The following is a 20,896-nucleotide window of genomic DNA, read 5'->3' as shown; positions in this document are numbered from 1 at the left end:
TGTCCGGTTTGAAAGGGGCACAAGAAGGCTGTGTGTCACAGGACATTACAGACATCTGGTGTTGTCTTTATGTTTGAGGACTTCTGAATTTGCGTTTATATTTGTATAATACACACCGATCAGCTATCATATTAAAACCACCTGTTTAATAACGCGTAGGTCCTCCGCTTGTGCCGCTCCGACCCGTGACTCGAGGCACGGACTCTACAAGACCTCTGAAGGTGTGCTGTGGTATCTGGAACCGAGACGTTAGCAGCAGATCCATGAAGTCCTGTAAACTGCGAGGTGGGGGGTGTATGGGTTGTTTGATATCTGGGGAATTCGGAGGCTGAGGCGACACTTTGAGCTCTGTGTCATGTTCCTCAAACCGTCCCTGAACATTTTCTGCAGTGTCTCAGAGCGCATTATCAGGAAGGAGTGTACTTGGCCTGCATTAATGTTTAGGTAGGTTGTATGTGTCAAAGTAACATTCACACGAATGCCGGGACCCAGAGCGTTACACTTCCTTCACTGGTTTGCCGTCTTCCCATAGTGCATCCTGGTGCCATATCTTCGCCAGGTCATCCACAGGATATAAAAACGTCGTTCGTCAGACCAGGCCACCTTCTTCCATTGCTCCACGGTCCGGTTCCCATTGTAGGAGCTTTTAGCAGTGGACAGGGGTCAGCATGGGCGCGTTGACAGGTCTACAGCTACGCAACCTGCTGTGTGTTCCGTCTCCTTTCTATCGTAACCAACATTGACATTTTCACCAATCTGTGCTACAGGAGCTCTTCTGTGGGATCGGACCAGACGGATCAGCCTTCGCTCCACACGTACATCGACGAGCCATGGGCATCCGGGACGCTGTCGCCGGTTCACCGGTTGTCCTTCCGTGGACCACTTTTGGAAGGTTCTAACCCCTGCATACCAGGAACACCCCACAAGACCTGCCGTTTTAACGCCCGGTCTGACCCAGTCGTCTAGCCATCACAGTTTGGCCGTTGTCGAAGTCTCTCTGATCCTTACGCCTGCCCATTTTTCCTGCTTCCGACACAGTTTCCTGTTCACCTGCTGCCTAATAAGTACATCCCACTGCTCGACGTGTCCCATCGTAGCAATATAATCAATGTTATCCACTTCACCTCTCAGTGGTTTTAATGTTGTGACCGATCGGTGAATGTGACGTTATATAAAGTGCAAAAGTAAACCCGCCCCCCCCCCCACCCTTAACCTCGACAGGGCTGTATTCAGACCGACATATTGACACTATTCAGAGAGCTACACGAGAAGTATACGATTCTGACCTTGAACCATACTTCTTGCATCATATCATCTCAAAGAAGGTTCGGTATTCGGTTTCAGGATCAGATCATCCTTCATTCGTAACTATCGTAATTATTTTTTATTCATGCTAGCAATATTCTAGTTCCACTAAGCCTAGTCGACTTGCTGGAAATCCACATTGTACCTTGGCATGCTGGCACGGAAACGTCCCAGGTTAGATAGCCGAATTCGGTCTTCTTGCACATGGCCACGCTTTTCCCGATCAGCCTGTATCCGCGGTCACAGGCCCAGCGCACGACGCTGTTAACATGGCCGCCGGTCTGGCTAACCACGAAGCCGTGCTGCGGAGAGTCTGGAGTGCTGCAGTACATCGCTATAGATAAACGCACAGACATGAGAAAAATACTGGACGTGCTATAGTGTGGCGTAGGAACGAACCAAAGCGGAGTAAGCATGCCGTTTTTATTCCATCGTGAATTAAAACAAGCGTGGAAGTTTGCACAGAGTCGACATTATTCTGAGAAATAAAAAAAAAACAAGCTATAAAAAAAAATAAAACCATGACAGAAATGTGATCTACTCTGGAAATATGATTAACGAGTACACGCCTCCGCGCACCAACTGCTTTAAGATATTAATAAATAAAATCATTAAAAAAACAACAAAACAAAACAAAAAAAAAAACAAACCAATGTGTCATTTTTCATAAATATAATTTAGACAAAACCGGATTTGTTTGTCATAATTAATGACTTAAAAACAGACTCTACTATACATAATGTATGTTTGCGTATAAGCACACACACACACACACACACTGTAATGAATAATATTAAGCAGCGTATTCTTTATATTTACAGTCTGATATTAAGTGTGTGAAAGCGTATGCGATATCGTGTATCACACAACCGTTCAGCTCGGCATGTGAGGATCCGAAACACACACGAGCACAAAGCACTTAACGAATGGAAAGACGGCATGGGCTTACAGACAGGACGGATGGCGGACACGCGGCCAGGACAGACAGATGCACACGCATTGTCACGCAGTGAGACACGCATGCGACTGAGAAAGAATTACCAATCGGGGGGGATACATACTTTGATACTCACCCACGTACGTGATGCGGAAGCCCTTGCGGTTGGTGCCGTGGTCGGAGGACCAGCGCAGGAGGAGCTGGTGGCCCGTGGTGCTGAGGGTGAAGGGCACGGAGAGCTCGCCGCTCAAAGCCGCGACGCTCGGGCTGTAGATGTTGGGTCCTGAGTGAACATGGAAGAACGCGTTTTTAGTTTTTCTCTAGGTTTGATCCGTTCATTCGACGAATTAACTGGAAAAAAAGATAAACACGGCCAGCTCTGGTGTGAAAACTATTTCCATTCATACCATTTCCAAACAACGCCCGGTACCCAGTCATCATCTAGATCACGCACGCATGAATCTAATCTCCCTGCGTTATCATCATAACGCCCCTTCAAAGCGACTCGGGTACGAGCGGAACGACGAGCCTACACCGCAGCGGTTGTTTGAGGAAGAAGCTTTGTCTCTCGTGAAGCGTCTGTCATAACATCCTGACGCAACGCACCTCCGTTCAAAAGCAACAGACAGACACGGCGAGAGCGGCGTTGTCCGCCCGTAAAACGTAACCCTGCGAGTTGACGATGATGGACGCGTCAGAATCGGATGTGTGTAATAAATACGGAAGTTTCGGAACGATGGAAGTCCTCTCACTTGCTGGTCCACTGGGGCTCTGCGAACGCCACGGGCATTTAACGACCTACTAATCAATGATGAGTTATAGGGTCATTTGCTAATAGTGCGCACTTAAGTAATTACCGTCTAATGACATTTTAAATGCGGTTCAGAATAATAAATATCGTGATAATAAATTCCAAACAGCGATCCAGCGTCCGGGCGCGTCTCGTCTTACTATCATCAGCACGGGATAAGAACCATCACGGTCAGGAATTGTTAACGGGGTAGGACAACATAACCGGTTCGTTTAAGGACATTCACATGCGCGTTGAATTATGCTCGTTCATACGACCATGTTGAATTCTGGACTCCGATTGGTCAGAAGCGCGAGAGTCGTTCCGGCCGCAAGGCGAATCACGGGGTTCGGTTGAAGCGCTCGTGATATCTACCGTGATATCCATTGTGCTATCGTTTCTATAGTAACACGTAGACGGATAGCATGACAGGAAATAAAGAGATGTTTACGGGAGGTTTTTGGAAGGAGTCTCCAGTGTCAGCGTTTTGCGACAGTCCGAGGTGTAACTTTGAAGTTTTTCAGACTGAGCGGTATCACTAGCGCGTCAGTTTTTTAATTTGCGGAAGTCGTACGACTTTAAAAGTAACCGTAAACGGATAAAAAAAAGTGCGACGTTCTTGAAGGAATAAATCAAGAATTACAATCGTTGAAAAACTGCCGCTGTATAGGAGCAACGATGCATTTGAGGGCGGTATAAGAGGAACCCCTTCATCGATTATTTTCCCGATAACGTCACCACCCCGAGTGCTTTATTTCTTACTTAACCTATGTGTCTATGTACCATCAAAGATCTCCAGGATGTCAAACTCCTTCTCTGTTTGGAATAGCTCAAAGTGCAGGGTGATATTGTAGCCCTTCTCCACGCTGATCATCCACGAGCACATCTGCTGGTTGGGGTAGTTTTCCGGGAAGCCTGGACTCAAGATCACGCCCGTGGAGTCGAACAGCACCTCGTTATCGGGGCATCGCACTGGAAAGAAAGCAAAGTTGAACCCGTAAGGTCGAGACGGACCATCGCGTATCAACGTGTAGAGATCTGTCGGCACCGTTCGGCTTTGCAAACGAGTCCTCCATGTTGTTGCTATTTCTACTGCCTAGCAATCCAATATGATTACCATGTCAGCTAAGCCTGGGCATGTGGGCGGAGCTACAAATAGTGCTTAATTCATTTTAATCAGCAAGGCAAATGCCTGTCTGTTCGCATCGCTCGTTCCGTTAACGCGACGGAGATCGTAAACACGGCAGAAGGACGTTTAAAAGAAAGACCGCGCTCTGGGAACTCCTCTGTACTTTCACTAAAGAGTAAAATATCGGCACCCTCGGTCGTATTTGGGAGCACGGGCAGCCACGGAGTGAAGGTTCGCTCCTCTTTTTCTTTTCACTGTACCGTATTCTCAAAAATGTGTTTTCTTCTGAATGACGTCCGATCTGAAACATCACAACGTCTTCCATCTCTAATTCACCGTACACTCGCGCTAGAGGGTCCCCGGAAGACGGGACGAGGCGTTTGTGTGTCTATTTCCAGAAGGATCTTTCATATTTCTTAATAACCGACGTGACAAATCTGATATTTTAACGACACCTGGAAAAAAAATAAAATAAAATAAATCGATGGGAATGTGGATATGAAGAGTTAAGAAAACGCACCGGGTCGGTTCCGGAATACGCTCCGTTCTTACGATTACAGATAAAACTTCTAATTAAAGCCCGACGGCGGTTCTGAGGACCATAAACCCGTCACATGCGGAACTAAAGAGGCTGAAGAATGCTGAGCGAGCACGCGGGACAGGACGTTAATGAGAAAACGCCGTGAGAAACAAATGAGGCGTCGCTGCCAAGCTCACCTTGGCAAGCTGGAGGTGTGCCATCCATCTGCAACCTCTCACCCAGACGGCACGTCAAGATCTCACTGCCCACCAACGTGAAGCCAGGAAGGCACCGGTACCTGATGATATCTCCTGTTGAGCACACACACACACACACACACACACACAAGGATATTAGCGAGATTTGTCTGCTTACAGGGATGACAGTAATGATGACAAATCAAGGGGACAGAGAAAACCTTTGCAGTGAGGGGTTTACTTACACGTGAATAATGGAAATAAACGCCAGAGCCAGTAGCCATGTTCACACGCAGTTAAATAATCTGTTAATAATCCGACGGAGAGCCCGGTTTGCGTACACACACCCATCTGGAATAAATTCCCGTCCCAGTCAAACGAGGCGTGTGATCCTTTTAATAATCTGTTAAATTAAAGAACAATAGTCGGGGAAAACCTTTCTGACTAATTGCTCTCACCAGAGGAAACGGCGTGTGTGTCCCGCGCATGTGAATAATGTCACTGCTCCTGGTGAGATAAAACGCTAATAAAACACACGAGGTCACGTCGAGGTCAAGAACCCGAGCACACGCGAACGACTTTCCTGCCTGTCACATAGTCTTTTTCACACTGTCCATTCAATGGTCGCACTTAGATAAGGTCATTTGTGTCAAATACTGACTGGACTCGTATTTGTAGCTGTGATGGCAATGAAGATGTCGTCGTTAACTTTAAGAGCGAGAAAGAGAGAGACAGAGAGACTGGGAAACAGAGGTCGGTATAGGTGCTGTGATGTACATGATGACAGGAACTAACCTGCTGATTAATCCTCGATTATTTTCCTATAAACAATCAAGCACGCCGTGTTTTATTCCTTACTTAACGGAACGAGGAGGTTCACCGATCTCCGTCACAGTGATCCGAGTCGTCCGCGGTGACGTGACGGCGGTGTTTACAGCACACTTACGTGACGTTTTGTTGCGTCGGAAATAGTTTAAATCACAGGCGGCATGATTAAAAAAAGCCGAGTGTGCCGACACGACTCGCGCTCATAGTTGCTACGGTAACGCCGACGGTAAATGTCATTGGACCGGAATATATAACACGCATACGCATAAATGAAGTCTATAAAGCGCATACCGTGCGAAAGAAATCCCGTGGCGCAAAGATGGCACCCAAAAGAATAAAATGAGACGTTTCGACATTTCAAACTGGACTATTAAGAAGAAATAAACAATTAAAGTTCTTGAAATGATATTCAGACATTTCTCTCCATAACGTTTCGGTTTGGAATGTCAAATGTTTGGAATGCTGAAACATGCTGACACAGAAAAACTACACAAAACATCCCCCTCCAGGAAAATCTTTAGGAGGCCAAAACTTTTGCACTGTACTGTACTTCACATATTGTTCGCGCGGATCTGCAATTGGAGTAAATCCGATTACGATATGAATTAGGTCAGGTATGTAGGTTGCGGAACAAACAACGATAAGAGGGTAAACAGTCAGGGTTTCGTTTTTCTCAGGGTTTCAGGAGCTGGAATGTTTAGGCCACGCCCACTTTAGGTTCAAATCCAAACATGGATAATTGTAGCACTATGGAGTTCGCGACCTGGTCGCGAAAAAAGACCGGCGTAGCCGCAACCTCACGCTGCGTGTTTATAATCTATTGAAGAATCGATCAAGACGTTTATTTAGGAAGCGGACCGATGTCACAGTAGCTAAAATGTTATCCGCTAAATATTATGGATTAGCATTAAAAAAACACAAGGAGCACTAAACTATCGACTAAACTAACACTTTCAAATACTGTGACTCTATACGATTCTTATGGCTTGCCATCCTGTCAGTGGCTAAATGATGCTAAGCGGTGACCTAGCTGGGAAAGACCGGACATACACACGTCTCATAGAAACGCTGGAAAGATACTGAAACGTTGTTGATTTCAAGACGTAAAGTTTTACGATTACAACATTGTAAACAAACTTGAACAAAGTTAGCTGGCTAAACCGGTCCGTTACAGGCAACTCCCGAGTACGAAGGTGAACTAGCGATCTCGCATTACCTAGCTAGTTTCTTGATGTAGAACTTACATAAGATATGTAGGGTTGTTTTTTTTAAAAACTATATATATATATATACACTAGGCATGTTAGCTAACCAGAAAGGTAAGCTTGTAGCCTGTTCAATTCTCAGTTAGTTCACTGATGTGATAGTTAGCTAGTTAGCTGAGATGACTGCAAGAGACGGAGCATCTCGGACCAGTTATCCATCCTGACTGCCTTTAGCCGCACCCTTAGGTGTATCAGATACAGACACCGATACTGATACTTTCCCCCCACTCTCAGCCAGTGTGCGTTTTTGATTTACCGATTTCAAGCTCGTCGTCGTCAGTGAGGATCTCGGCGTTCGCGACGGGCGCAGGAGGCTGACACACACGGAGCTGGTACGCTAAAAAAAGACAGAAAGTGACAGACAAGAAGTGAGAGGCTGAAATGTGAGAGAAGTCTAAGACCAGCGCACAAAGCAACAGGTCCAACAAAAACAACAAAATGCATCATAATACACTCGCACCACAAGACAGATCAGGAAGCAGTGGGCAGCAGAATATGGGGGTGTAGCGGCTCATTGCGACACGCTTCAGAATCTTCTCCCAGACGGCACGAGGGTGGAAATCTGCGAGAGGGCAGGCGGGGTCATCACACACTTCACACTGCTGGTGGCGTTGTGAAAGCTATAATTATGAGTTTAATTTGCAGAATGTATTTTAATCAGTTGGAAAGACAAAGGATTTTATACAGTATCTATACGGGAGACATCATATGGAAATGACGTGTTTTCACGCGTTTAGACACAAACAAAAGTAAACGGACAGTCGGTTCTGTCGTGGAACCATTGCGGGAAAGTCTCTTTCATTTTCACACGGGATTATGTACATAATACGTGATCTTTCTCACAAACTATTCACATAATTCCAAAATCAAACCACATGTGAACAATTAAATCAATCATGGGGGGGAAAGAATCACATGGAAATGAAATGATTCACCGGGGGGGAAAGAATCACATGGAAATGAAATGATTCACCGGGGGGGAAAGAATCACATGGAAATGAAATGATTCACCGGGGGGAAAAGAATCACATGGAAATGAAATGATTCACTGGGGGGAAAAGAATCACATGGAAATGAAATGATTCACTGGGGGGAAAAGAATCACATGGAAATGAAATGATTCACTGGGGGGAAAAGAATCACATGGAAATGAAATAATTCACTGGGGGAAACGAATCACATGGAAATGAAATGATTCACTGGGGGAAAAGAATCACATGGAAATGAAATGATTCACTGGGGGGAAAAGAATCACATGGAAATGAAATGATTCACTGGGGGGAAATGAATCACGTAAAAATGACGTGAATCTTGTACAGAAAAAAAAATTCACGTGGAAAATAAATGAATCGTGTATTGGAGATGTGTATTCAACATGCATGGAAGGAGTCTCCAGTGTCACTGCTTTGTAAAGCTTTAATTTCACAAGCTATCACTTTAATTTGATGTTTTCTGGTTTCTTGGATTCTGCTTTGTTTTGTTTTTTTTCTTCTTCCTTGTCTTAACTTCAAGAAGGGAAAAGAAAGAGAGGCTGGTGAAGGAACAACTGTTTGTTTTTTGGTTTTTTTAAAAAATGCTATAACATAAGTGAGAGCAGGATCTTGTTTCATGGACATCCCACAACTTTAAACGTAACTAGAAATTGATAAAGTACAAAAGTAAATTTTTGAATTCAAATCATTTTTAAATAATTGGCAAATTGCTTTTGTACAAGAGGTTTAATCTACACTTACACTGCACTGACTCTTCATTAAAAGACCTCTTTAAGAGTATAGACTTTGCTGAAAGCGCTAAATTCTATATAACATCGCAGGATTGGACATTTTGTGATCCTTTGTGATCTTTTGCGGGTCGTTTTTAAATTTCGTTACAACTCCAGGAAACGAGGAAAAAAAAAGAAAAGGGAAGAAGAGGACGATATCTCTGACATTAATGGCGATTGTGCTGATGCGTTCGAACTTTGCACAATAAAACATTACGGCACGGAGGGAATTGCAATAACGAGCTCGCAGTGCAAAGCTCATTATGAATTTAAAAGACAATAAAATGAAACGGTGGCAGTCCCAGAGCTACGTTTCTCTTTCTTCGCTCCTAAACTTTCTTTTTTTCTTTTCCCACGGACGCTCGTAACGCCCCGGTCCTCCGTCCTCTCGCCGCTAAAGATTGGGGACGAAGCCTTCCGTTCGAGTGCTTGTTTGATGAGAATATCGGGCCTGTGAGCGAGTAATTGCCTCTCTCAGCGTGTTCTCCGAGTCCGCGTGTGCGATCTCGAGAGGGATAGAAGGTGCTTTCGGTCTTGCGAGTTTTACGAGCTGCTTTCCGTCTCCTCGTGAAAATGAGATGAAGAGAACAAATCACTGTTATACGTTTTCAGATTCCTGTACAGGCTCATAAAAAGCAAATAATTTGTATACTACATTAGTGCTGAGTTCCCAAATCTTCTCCGATTCTTCACTACCGTGTGGCTCCGCTAGGCCCATGAGTGCTTTTCTGCTTTAATAATGATGAGAAAAAAAGTTAGCGGTTTGTTTTGACACGTGGAAAGCTTTAGCGCTGGTTTATCAGGGTTTCTTCTGTCGGACCTCAGGGTCTGACCATTAGAATGAGGAATTCAACAGTGCTGTGGTACTGAAATATAAATCACCCTTAACATTTATTAGATAGCTAGACAGACAGACAGACAGACAGACAGACAGATAGACAGACAGACAGATAGACAGACAGACAGATAGATAGACAGACAGACAGACAGACAAATAGATAGACAGACAGACAGACAGATAGATAGACAGACAGACAGACAAACAGATAGATAGATAGTTAGATAGATAGATAGATAGTTAGATAGATAGTTAGATAGATAGATAGACAGACAGACAGATAGACAGACAGATGGATACTGATAGACAGACAGACAGACCGATAGATAGACCGATAGATAGACAGATACATAGATAGACAGACAGACAGACAGATAGATAGATAGATAGATAGACAGACAAACAGATAGATAGACAGATAGACAAACAGATACATAGACAGACAGACAGATAGATAGACAGATAGATAGATAGATAGACAGATAGACAAACAGATACATAGACAGACAGACAGATAGACAGATAGATAGATAGATAGATAGACAGACAAACAGATACATAGACAGACAGACAGACAGACAGATAGATAGATAGATAGACAGACAGACAGACAGATAGACAGACAGACAGATAGACAGACACATAGAAAGATAGACAGATAGATAGATAGACAGACACACAGATAGACAGACATATAGATAGACAGACAGACAGATCTATTAAGATTTGGCCAGGTGTATTTTGCACATCCATCCACCTGTGAAATATCTGTGTAATATATTTAACATCTGATTGCCGGATGCAGCTGCAGCGACTGTCACCATGATGGCTGCCTTTAACTATAGCAATTTTCCAGTGAAATAAAATTCAAATCTGCCACATGCCCCAAAATGGTGTAAACACAAACAGTAAAAAGCACGAAACGAGCATCATCACAAGGACAGGGCATTAAAACAGACAAATAATTTCCGAGAACAGCTGCTGTTTCATGCAACCTGTAACACATAACTCACTGTGTAGGTGTCGGGTCAGGAGAAGATGATAAAGCATGGAATATGAAACCAGAAGGTAGAAACGGCGCTCACCGTGATAACGCAGAACGAAGAATCCGCTGGTGCTGAAGTCGCTGTGGAACTTGAGCAGGACGTGGTTCGAGGTGCTGGAGACGGCTTCCGTTACTGAGCTACCGCTGAACTGACCGAGCTGAGGTGAAGTCTGGTCCGGGCCGTCCCTACGGCATGAAGAATTCACGGTATTACAAAGTCGCAAGCAAATAACCCGTGCTTATAAATATCACAATGACTTTCTAAGATGGCGCTAATACACGGTCTGGAACATCTATCAAAAAAATGTTGTTTTTTCTTCTGTTTTGATGCACTACACCTATAAATAACACCATCTTGTGTGCAAAACTTATCGTATACATTTTGCTTTATAACTCCTGCATAAGGCAAGCACTACTACTACGCTGTCTCTCTGTTGACTTTACTGCCAGTTATTAGAAATGCAATTAAAGATGGTTTAATAAGACGCAATCAGTAGAGACTTAGAAAACCAAACCATAATGGATCTGGCTTTTTTTTTATTTTTTTTTTTAATGTTTCTGAATGTTTCACTTAAATTTTTGTATGTCTCAATAAATTTTTTACTTCAGCAGTCCACTGAGGTGTTTCCAAAAAGCCTCTGGCGTTGATGAGGTCGCAGGTAAGGTTTCCATCTGATGACTCTTCCATGCAGATCACATCAGAACGGTGCACCAAAGTTGAAGCGTCTTGCACGGGCGATGAGTTTGAAGAGTCAGAGAATCTACCACGCTCTGGATTTGTTATTCCTAATGACAATCCTTGACCTGAGTAATGAGTCCTAATGAGTCAATTAAGGCCTAACGTCTTAATTATGTTCGGAGACTTTAAAACCTGAGCGGGGTCCAAAGTTTTACTACCATTTAAAAAAAAAAAAAAAAAGATGCATTAACATTTGCAGAAGCACATTGACCACCTCCTTTCTACTTGAAGACTGGACATAAAAACATTCCCATAGTCTCACCAATAGATGTCATTTCCAAATATGAATGCTCAAAGACATTCCTTCACTGGTCTCTTTCTCCCACCTGATGCTTGGCTTTACAGGCCACTCATTCCTTCCTGCCAAAGCCGAAGTGATGGAATATGAAGGGTTTGAGATGTTGCCATGTGAACGTGGCACATGCCACGTAAGAATCCATTTAATTCAATTTGCAGGCACACTAATGTGCTACACCGTGAACATCTGCCTCGCATTAGACGCCGACGCATTAGTGAAAATGCAACAGCGACAAAATTCTCTCCTCAGCACCGTTCAGAACCCGTGTGGAAAGTATGATTATTATTCTGTTTGACAGGAAAGAATACAAAAAAAAACAAAAAAAAAAACGGTGTGACAATTAGCCTTGAAGCTTCCGGAACTGCTAGCAAAGGAAAAACCAGCAAGGAAATAACCTCTAAACACCCCTCAATTATTCTCAATTTTTTTTTTATTTAATTTCAATTCTTTAAAATAATGCAAAGAAAAAAATGAAGCATAAATGTGTATATTTAGCATAGCACAATCTTGCTAACAGATTGATTTTCACAAACGAGCAAAAAGCTTCTGATAATTAGTAGACAATAAAGCATAACATTTATTTAATGGGGTTCTAAGCTCCGAGAGTATACACGAGCTCTTACAGGTCAAGTTTCTTCACTTCACTGCTGCCATGGCAACAAGAAGCAGAGATGTCATTATCGTTATATCCATTGCTCTTCAAGCGTCTTGCCACTGGAAAGTAAAAAAAAAAATAAAAATAAAAAAATTCTTCATTCTGACAGTACGTAGGCACTGGATGAAATTTCTCCTGGTTTCCCCAAAGTACAGTTGATTTCATCTCTTGCTCGTGATACAATAAACTCCTGCAATGATGCATGACTGATCCTTTAGGACCTCTGATCTTAATGGCCGCATTAATCAATTTGCACATCGTAAGAACTGTACGTATTTGTCCGATCGTTTATTTCACTCATGAAAGGCATGGCGTAGATGTTTGGAGGAGATTTGTGGAGGTTACTTAAAAGGAGAAGACCTGTAAGGATCATTCTATTAGATGTAAGGACTGAAACACTCCCTGCTGTGCTGTTATAGGAAAATAACCAACAATAGTGTGGTGTGCTAAAGTGGAGTTGTTGTTATTGTTACTACCCTGATGTCATTGCCTCACTCCAGTCACTCTCTCACCAGCCTCTCTTGGGTATTTCTCTTGGAGCTAGATCAAATAAAATCAAGAAGATGTTGATGCCAATGGCGTCAGCCGGGTTGCCTCTGCCGCTAACAAGACTAGTCGGTCTTGTTGCTAATTTGTATTCCTGAAATACCCTTAAAATATTCTTCAAATATAATGCCTCCTCCATCTAGTGGCAGAGGCATAAAAACAAAACAATGTAGATTTTCAGATTATCAGGATACCAGAAAACATTGACAGAAAAACTGAATCTCGAATCTCGGATCTGATGGTAGGGTCAGAATTTGGCACCAATAGCATGAATCCATGGACCCAATCTGCCTTGAGTCAACAGTACAAGCTGGTGATGGGGACATAATGGTGTGGGGAGTGCTTTGAGGAAATCCATGGCTCTAACCTGGCTTGTGTCAACAGTTCAGGCTGGTGGTGCGGGTAAATGGTGTGGGGAATGGTATTGGAAATGTTTTTGGGAATCCATGGAGGCAACAGGCTGGTGGTGGGAATATAATGGTGTGGGGAATGGTATTGGAAATGTTTTTGGGAATCCATGACTCTAACCTGGCTTGTGTCAACAGTTCAGGCTGGTGGTGCGGGTAAATGGTGTGGGGAATGGTATTGGAAATGTTTTTGGGAATCCATGGACACAACCTGCCTTGTGTCAACAGTTCAGGCTGGTGGTGGGGGTAAATGGTGTGGGGAATGGTATTGGAAATGTTTTTGGGAATCCATGGACACAACCTGCCTTGTGTCAACAGTTCAGGCTGGTGGTGGGGGTAAATGGTGTGGGGAATGCTTTGAGGAAATCCATGGCTCTAACCTGGCTTATGTCAACAGTTCAGGCTGGTGGTGGGGGTAAATGGTGTGGGGAATGGTATTGGAAATGTTTTGGGGAATCCATGGACCCAACCTGCATTGTGTCAACAGTTCATGCTGGTGGTGGGGGTATACTCGTGTGAGGAATGGTGTGGGGAATGCTTTGAGGAAATCCATGGCCCTAACCTGGCTTGTGTCAACAGTTCAGGATGGTGGTGGGGGTATAATGGTGTGGGGAAAGTTTTTCTGGCACACACTGAGCCCCTTAATACCAATCAAGCATATCATGAATGCCGCAGCATTGTACATCTGAGTATTGTTACTGACCACATCCATCCCTTTATGGCCATCGCTACTTATATAATCGCTACTTCCAGCATGATAATGCGTCACGTCACAAAGCCATCTCAAACTGGGTCCATGAACAAGACAAGTTCAGTGTACCTCAGTGGCCTCCTCGAGGTAGGCATAATAACTGTATTCCCAATATTAGGGAATGGCGATAAATGTTGGTGTCGACACTATTTCTCCGATACTGTTCTTCTGACTCGCAGCAAACGTCTTGTTTTTATTAGGAGCGATCAGTTGAAAGATGTCAGTCTTAAAATGATGGTGTAATCCATGGTGATGTAAAGAGTAGATCTTGCTCCTCCTGCTGTATTTAAAGAGAGAGGTTGGCAAGGATCTGTTGCAGTGGTGGTTATTTTTGTCAAGACCCTTTAATGATGTCTTTTGGAATAAAGATGCTAGGTCTGATTTTAGTGGAAGTGCATTTGGCTAATTTGATGACTGGAGATGGAGGATTGCAGTCAGCTGGAAAATTGCACAATCGTCCTCAGGCACCGAGATGTTAATTGCCTGATGGTAAGTGTGCAGTCGATAAACATGAATATGAAGAAGAGTTTGGGGAATGACTGTACGTTATAAATGACAATGGAAAAGTATGTACGGTTTTAAGAAGTTTGCAGTTCGCAAAATATTGTTCCTACAGATCTATAACACAAGTGAGAACAGGAACTAGCTTTGGCCGTTTCTTACCACACAGTGATGTAGTCGTAGATGGGCTCGGTGTTCAGTACGGTAAAGTTGATGTAGATGCCGTTGCCTGGTGGGACTCTGATGGTCCACGTGCAGTCCTTCAGGTTGGGGTAATCGTCAGGGTGACCTGGGGAGTAGATGGTGCCCTCCAAAGCAGTGAGATTTCCACCACAAAGTGCTGAGAAAGCAGCAGAGAACAAAAGAGCACAAAAATGCCACTTACACCAAGGACTTTTTCCTATAGCCTTGTAAACAGCACTCTTGTCTTTTAGCTCCATGTCCATGGCCCTGCTGTGTGTTAAAGAAAGCACGCTCTGGAGTTACAGTCTTGCTTTAAAAAAATTTTTAAAGGTCAAAGCTCACAGTAAATACTGCAGTGTGGGACGCTCGAACACAAAGAGAAGAAACTGCAACTCTCAAGAGCCTTTGTTTAGCCATGTAGCGCCTACACACAAAAATAACCACCGTTCAAGTCCTAAATGTCAGCTAGTGGGGGTTCTAGCATCAGCGTCACCAAGCTAACTGCTGAGTTTCATGCCTTCCTAACAATCACGTGCCAAGAAATCAGATCAGGCATGTACTGTATGCTCGAGAACACGATCGGTTTGGTGTATCTGTGTGTAGGATCAAGTTTCCCTCACCGTTACGATGCAAGGAGCAGTAAAAAATGCAAACTAGCGCCTGTCACAGAACATTCCGGTTAGCAAACTTCCGTGCTCAGAATCAGCCGCACCTGTTCCTAGTTAGCAATCTTATTATGTCTCATTACTCCGTGTTTATAAATACGCGCACTCCTGCACCTTTCCAAAGCCTTGCCTTGTTCCGTTTTAGTGCTAGCGCTAGCGTTTTCCGATCTTGTCCTTGTGAAAATTAATGTTTACTTAGCAATTAGCGGAGAGTCAGTACAGTTGGAACATTTCTGCTTTTACAGGTAAGATGAAATAAACAGACTTTAGAACTGTTTGCCGGTCCTTTTCTTTAACGACACGAGGCCTGATTCTCCAAAGGGAACAATAATTGGACATTTTAACTCAAATGACTAAACTTCAGCGCGTCGTCTAGAAGTGTTCCTGACTCTATTACAGTATATGATCTTTACACTGTTGACCTGTGGCTTCATCAAAAGACTATTCCGACTGCCTACAGCCTCAATCTTCTCTTCTTTCTGTACTCCGAGACTGACATCAGCCCTCACTTCAGGCTATAAATCAGCCCCGACGAGCGGATAATATTTATAGATACGGCCTTCTTATCTAGAAAGTGTTAGCGAATTAGTTTCACACGTTTGTAGCCCAGTTAATTAGAGTAGCGCTTTCGCCTGCGTAGCTGACTGGAATTACATCCAACATATAAAACAAACAAAAAAGCAGATAGACTTCCAGAGCTTCCAGTGAGGACTTTGGTTACCTTCGCAGCGAGGGACAGGGTGATTCCAGTTCCTGCTGACTCCATGCAGGCAGGTGAGCGAGGCCTGGCCGAGTAGCGTATATCCCGGCTGACACTGGAACCAGATGGTCATTCCTACGCCAAAATCCGTGCCCATCACCTGGCCGTTTCGGAAGGGCCTCGGATCCGGGCAGCGCTGAAGCTCGTAGGCTGGAGAGTGAACGGGAATGTTGGAATCAGTGCCTACTTACCTCTAGTCACGCTGAATACCACTACAGCCGGGTCTCAATACCAGCACGTCAATGTCTCAACTCCTATATCGATACCGATAGCGAAATACGCAACGTACTCGGTATTAATAAGTCACGGACATTTTATCGAGCTTGATGATTTTATATGAAGTGAATACGCTAGCTACGGTACATTAGTCAGCTCGGATGGCGTATAGTACGTGCAGAACTATAGTGCAGGGACAATTTTTTTTCCCGCCTAGCCTAGCCTAGCCTAGCCTAGCCTAGCCAGTGTATAATGCTAGCAACGAATTGCTCATGCGGAGTTTTCCAGTCAAGATTATATTTGATATTCGTCTCGATATCCTATAATCATCAGTAATCGAGAAACACGTAAAGATCGCTGTCATTTGTTGTAGACTAGGTTTACGTCACATGGTATCACTCGATAACCGATACACACTGTTACTATCGATGCATCCGATTAAAACATTTCAGCTGAATTTTTTTTTACATGGAAATATACTTCAAGGTGGCACACTGCGGAATATGTTTGCTGCTTTTTTTTTTTTTTTTTTTTTTTTAAATTCTTCCTTTAAAAAAAATATCACATTTTGGAAACACACTGACAATAAAAGAGGACAAATTTAAAAGGCAGGACGTTTCCTGCTGAGCCAAAGGTTGAGGATGGTGTTTCATGCTGAGACAGGGGATTTAATTCAATTTAAAGTTTTATAAAAATGGCAACGAGCCCCTGTGAAAACAGGACGGCGATCGATTTAGACCGGCACGGTGCACTTTAAAATCCCTTCTCGCTGAAAAAATTTCAAAGTGTGACATCTGAGTGGCTGTATCCTAAATTGAGGTGTTCAGAAAAACCTTCGAGGGGCGTCGGGATGATAAAAATCGATACGCAAACCCGACCGAAGCGTGTAATGGCGGTGAGAATTCAGAAGTTCGGAATCTAAGTTTAACCGTGGCCTTGGGAACCGACGGCTCTTACTGTCGTAGACGATGTGGAAACCGGCTTTGTTCTGCGAGTAGTCGCTGTGGAAGATGAAGCTCGTCTCGTGGGTGGTGCTGAAAAACGACTCGGGAACGACGGAGCCGCTGAACCTGTCCATCACGGTGCCTGAATCTGAACTCCCACTCCGAACCTCCAGATAGTCGTGTACGGCCTCGGTGGAGAAATTCAGGAACTGCAGGTGAATCCCTGAAGGACAGAATGAAGGACGAAGGCAGAAGACGGAATGATACCGGGGTGGACGATTCAGTAGCACTTATTTATTTATACTTTCCCAGTGGATAGGAAGGTGTGTGTGAGAGAGGGAGAAAGAAAGAAGTTGTAGGAAGAGATAAAAGAAGTACAGACAGTAGACCGAGACAAAAATGAAATGAAAAGACAAAGAAAGAAAGAGAGAAAGAAGAAGAGAAGTTGGAAGAAGTGAAGGAGAAACAAGAAGAGAAAGGAGAGAAGGAGCAATGAGAGAAGGAGAAAGGCGAGGAGGAGAAAGGAGAGAGGAGGAGAGAAGGATGAAGGAGTGAAGGAGAAATGAGAGAAGGAAAGAGGAGGAGAGAAGGATGAAGAAGAGAAGGAGAAAGGAGAGAAGGAGAAAGGAGAGAGGAGGAGAGAAGGAAAGAGGAGAGAAGGAGAAATGAGCGAAGGAGAAAGGAGAGAAGGAGAGAGGAGGAGGGAAGGAGAAATGAGAGAAGGAGAAATGAGAGGAGAACGGTGAGAAGGAGAAAGGAGAGGAGGAGAGAAGGAAAGAGGAGAGAAGGATGAAGAAGAGAAGGAGAAAGGAGAGAAGGATGAAGAAGAGAAGGAGAAAGGAGAGAAGGAGAGAAGGATGAAGAAGAGAAGGAGAAAGGAGAGAAGGATGAAGAAGAGAAGGAGAAAGGAGAGGAGGAGAGAAGGAAAGAGGAGAGAAGGAGAAAGGAGAGAAGGAGAAATGAGGAGGAGAGAAGGATGAAGAAGTGAAGGAGAAAGGAGAGGAGGAGAGAAGGAGAAAGGAGAGAAGGAGAAATGAGAGGAGAGAAGGATGAAGAAGAGAAGGAGAAATGAGAGGAGGAGAGAAGGATGAAGAAGTGAAGGAGAAAGGAGAGGAGGAGAGAAGGAGAAAGGAGAGAAGGAGAAATGAGAGGAGGAGAGAAGGATGAAGAAGTGAAGGAGAAAGGAGAGGAGGAGAGAAGGAGAAATGAGAGGAGAACGGTGAGAAGGAGAAAGGAGAGGAGGAGAGAAGGAGAAAGGAGAGAAGGAGAAATGAGAGGAGGAGAGAAGGATGAAGAAGTGAAGGAGAAAGGAGAGGAGGAGAGAAGGAGAAATGAGAGGAGAACGGTGAGAAGGAGAAAGGAGAGGAGGAGAGAAGGAGAAAGGAGAGAAGGAGAAATGAGAGGAGGAGAGAAGGATGAAGAAGTGAAGGAGAAAGGAGAGGAGGAGAGAAGGAGAAAGGAGAGAAGGAGAAATGAGAGGAGGAGAGAAGGATGAAGAAGAGAAGGAGAAAGGAGAGAAGGAGAGAAGGATGAAGAAGAGAAGGAGAAATGAGAGGAGGAGAGAAGGATGAAGAAGAGAAGGAGAAAGGAGAGGAGGAGAGAAGGATGAAGAAGAGAAGGAGAAAGGAGAGGAGGAGAGAAGGATGAAGAAGAGAAGGAGAAAGGAGAGGAGGAGAGAAGGAGAAAGGAGAGAAGGAGAAATGAGAGGAGGAGAGAAGGATGAAGAAGAGAAGGAGAAAGGAGAGGAGGAGAGAAGGATGAAGAAGAGAAGGAGAAATGAGAGGAGGAGAGAAGGATGAAGAAGAGAAGGAGAGAGCAGGAGAGAAGAATGAAGGAGAGAAGAGAAATCGAGACAGACACGGAGCTGTGAGTGGATCCGAGGCTGTGAGACACAAACCGAAGCCCACAGGAAGTCGGACTGTCCAGGTACAATCCAGGCCGCTTGGGTAATTTCCAGGAAAGCCGGGACTCAGGATGACGCCGGTCATGTCGGAGAGAGAGCCGCCGCACTCCGCTACGGAGACATCACACATCACACATCACTGACCCTCATCTCACCACACGGACACTAAAACATAAACATCACACCTGCAGCACGGGGGACAGGCCGAGAATAGTCTGATCTTCCACAGAGATCAGACTACTCTCCACTGTCTGAGACTGAGACTGATCAGACACGGAGGAACACACAGTCGTGTCTGTACATCAGAGAAAAACTCGAAAAAAGTACCGTCTTTATGTTATAGAGTCGAACTGAAACCCAACTTTCATCCGTCTGCGTAGGACGAGCGTAAACAGTTTCACAAAGAAAGAAAGAAAGAAAGAAAGAAGGGAGAGCAGAGAAGGAAAGAGGGGAAGAGAAAGAGAAAAGAGAGAAGGAGAGATGAGGAGAGAAGGAGAAAAGAGAAAACAAGAAGAAATGCGAGAAGGAGAAACGAAAGAAGATGAGAGGAGAGAAGGAGAAAGGAGAACATGAACAGAAGGAGAGAAGGTGAGAGGAGAAGAGAAAGAGAAAAGAGAGATGCAGAGAGGAGAAGAGGATGAGAAAGGAGAGAAGGAGAGAAGGGTTCAAATGGGAGTAAGGAGAGAATGAGAAATGAGAGAAGGAGAGAGGAGGAGAGAAGGAGAAAAGTGAAAATGAGAGGAGGAGAGAAGGAGAAATGAGAGAAGGAGAAATGAGAGAATGAGAAATGAGAGAAGGAGAGAGGAGGAGAGAAGGAGAAAAGTGAAAATGAGAGGAGGAGAGAATGAGAAATGAGAGAAGGAGAGAGGAGAAGAGGATGAGAAAGGAGAGAAGGAGAGAAGGGTTCAAATGGGAGTAAGGAGAGAATGAGAAATGAGAGAAGGAGAAATGAGAGAAGGAGAAATGAGAGAAGGAGAGAGGAGGAGAGAGTGAGAAATGAGAGAATGAGAAATGAGAGAATGAGAAATGAGAGAAGGAGAGAGGAGGAGAGAGTGAGAAATGAGAGAAGGAGAAATGAGAGAAGGAGAGAGGAGGAGAGAGTGAGAAATGAGAGAAGGAGAAATGAGAGAAGGAGAAATGAGAGAATGAGAGAGGAGGAGAGAAGGAGAAAAGTGAAAATGAGAGGAGGAGAGTGAGAAATGAGAGAATGAGAAATGAGAGAAGGAGAAATGAAAGAAGGAGAGAGGAGGAGAGAAGGAGAAATGAGAGGAGAAATGAGAGAAGGAGAAATGAAAGAAGGAGAGAGGAAGAGAGAAGGAGAAATGAGAGAAGGAGAAATGAGAGAAGGAGAAATGAAAGGAGAGAGGAGGAGAGAAGGAGAAATGAGAGGAGGAGAGAATGAGAAATGAGAGAAGGAGAGAGGAAGAGAGAAGGAGAAATGAGAGAAGGAGAAATGAAAGGAGAGAGGAGGAGAGAAGGAGAAAAGTGAAAATGAGAGGAGGAGAGAATGAGAAATGAGAGAAGGAGAGAGGAGGAGAGAAGGAGAAATGAGAGAAGGAGAAATGAGAGAAGGAGAGAGGAGGAGAGAAGGAGGAAAGAGGAGAGAGAGAAAGGAAGAAAGGAAGAAAGAGTCATGAAGATATTCCTTCTTGCCTGATACACCGTGAATCATTAGCGCATATAAAACCCCTCTCGGTTTGTCTCCGCCTCCC

At 44.1% G+C, this 20,896-nt stretch overlaps 1 protein-coding gene across 1 annotated transcript in view; it reads right to left on the bottom strand.

Annotated features, from left to right (window-relative positions):
* The window catches only part of csmd3a (CUB and Sushi multiple domains 3a), a 164,248-nt gene that overhangs the window by 63,492 nt on the left and 79,860 nt on the right, over positions 1 to 20,896 (bottom strand). The window contains exons 35-44 of the mRNA XM_053674960.1: positions 19,179 to 19,295; positions 17,295 to 17,504; positions 16,083 to 16,271; positions 14,676 to 14,853; positions 10,657 to 10,802; positions 7,228 to 7,308; positions 4,879 to 4,992; positions 3,816 to 4,004; positions 2,367 to 2,525; positions 1,451 to 1,639 (exon numbers count right to left, since the gene is read on the bottom strand). Of these exons, the coding sequence (XP_053530935.1) occupies positions 1,451 to 1,639; positions 2,367 to 2,525; positions 3,816 to 4,004; positions 4,879 to 4,992; positions 7,228 to 7,308; positions 10,657 to 10,802; positions 14,676 to 14,853; positions 16,083 to 16,271; positions 17,295 to 17,504; positions 19,179 to 19,295 (1,572 nt within the window). The remainder of the gene's footprint in view (positions 1 to 1,450; positions 1,640 to 2,366; positions 2,526 to 3,815; positions 4,005 to 4,878; positions 4,993 to 7,227; positions 7,309 to 10,656; positions 10,803 to 14,675; positions 14,854 to 16,082; positions 16,272 to 17,294; positions 17,505 to 19,178; positions 19,296 to 20,896) is intronic.

Source organism: Ictalurus punctatus, chromosome 23 (assembly GCF_001660625.3).
Source record: "Ictalurus punctatus breed USDA103 chromosome 23, Coco_2.0, whole genome shotgun sequence".
Taxonomy (NCBI): Eukaryota; Metazoa; Chordata; class Actinopteri; order Siluriformes; family Ictaluridae; genus Ictalurus; species Ictalurus punctatus.
Note: the sequence above shows the minus strand (reverse complement) of the source record. Positions and strands in the feature narration are given on the sequence as shown.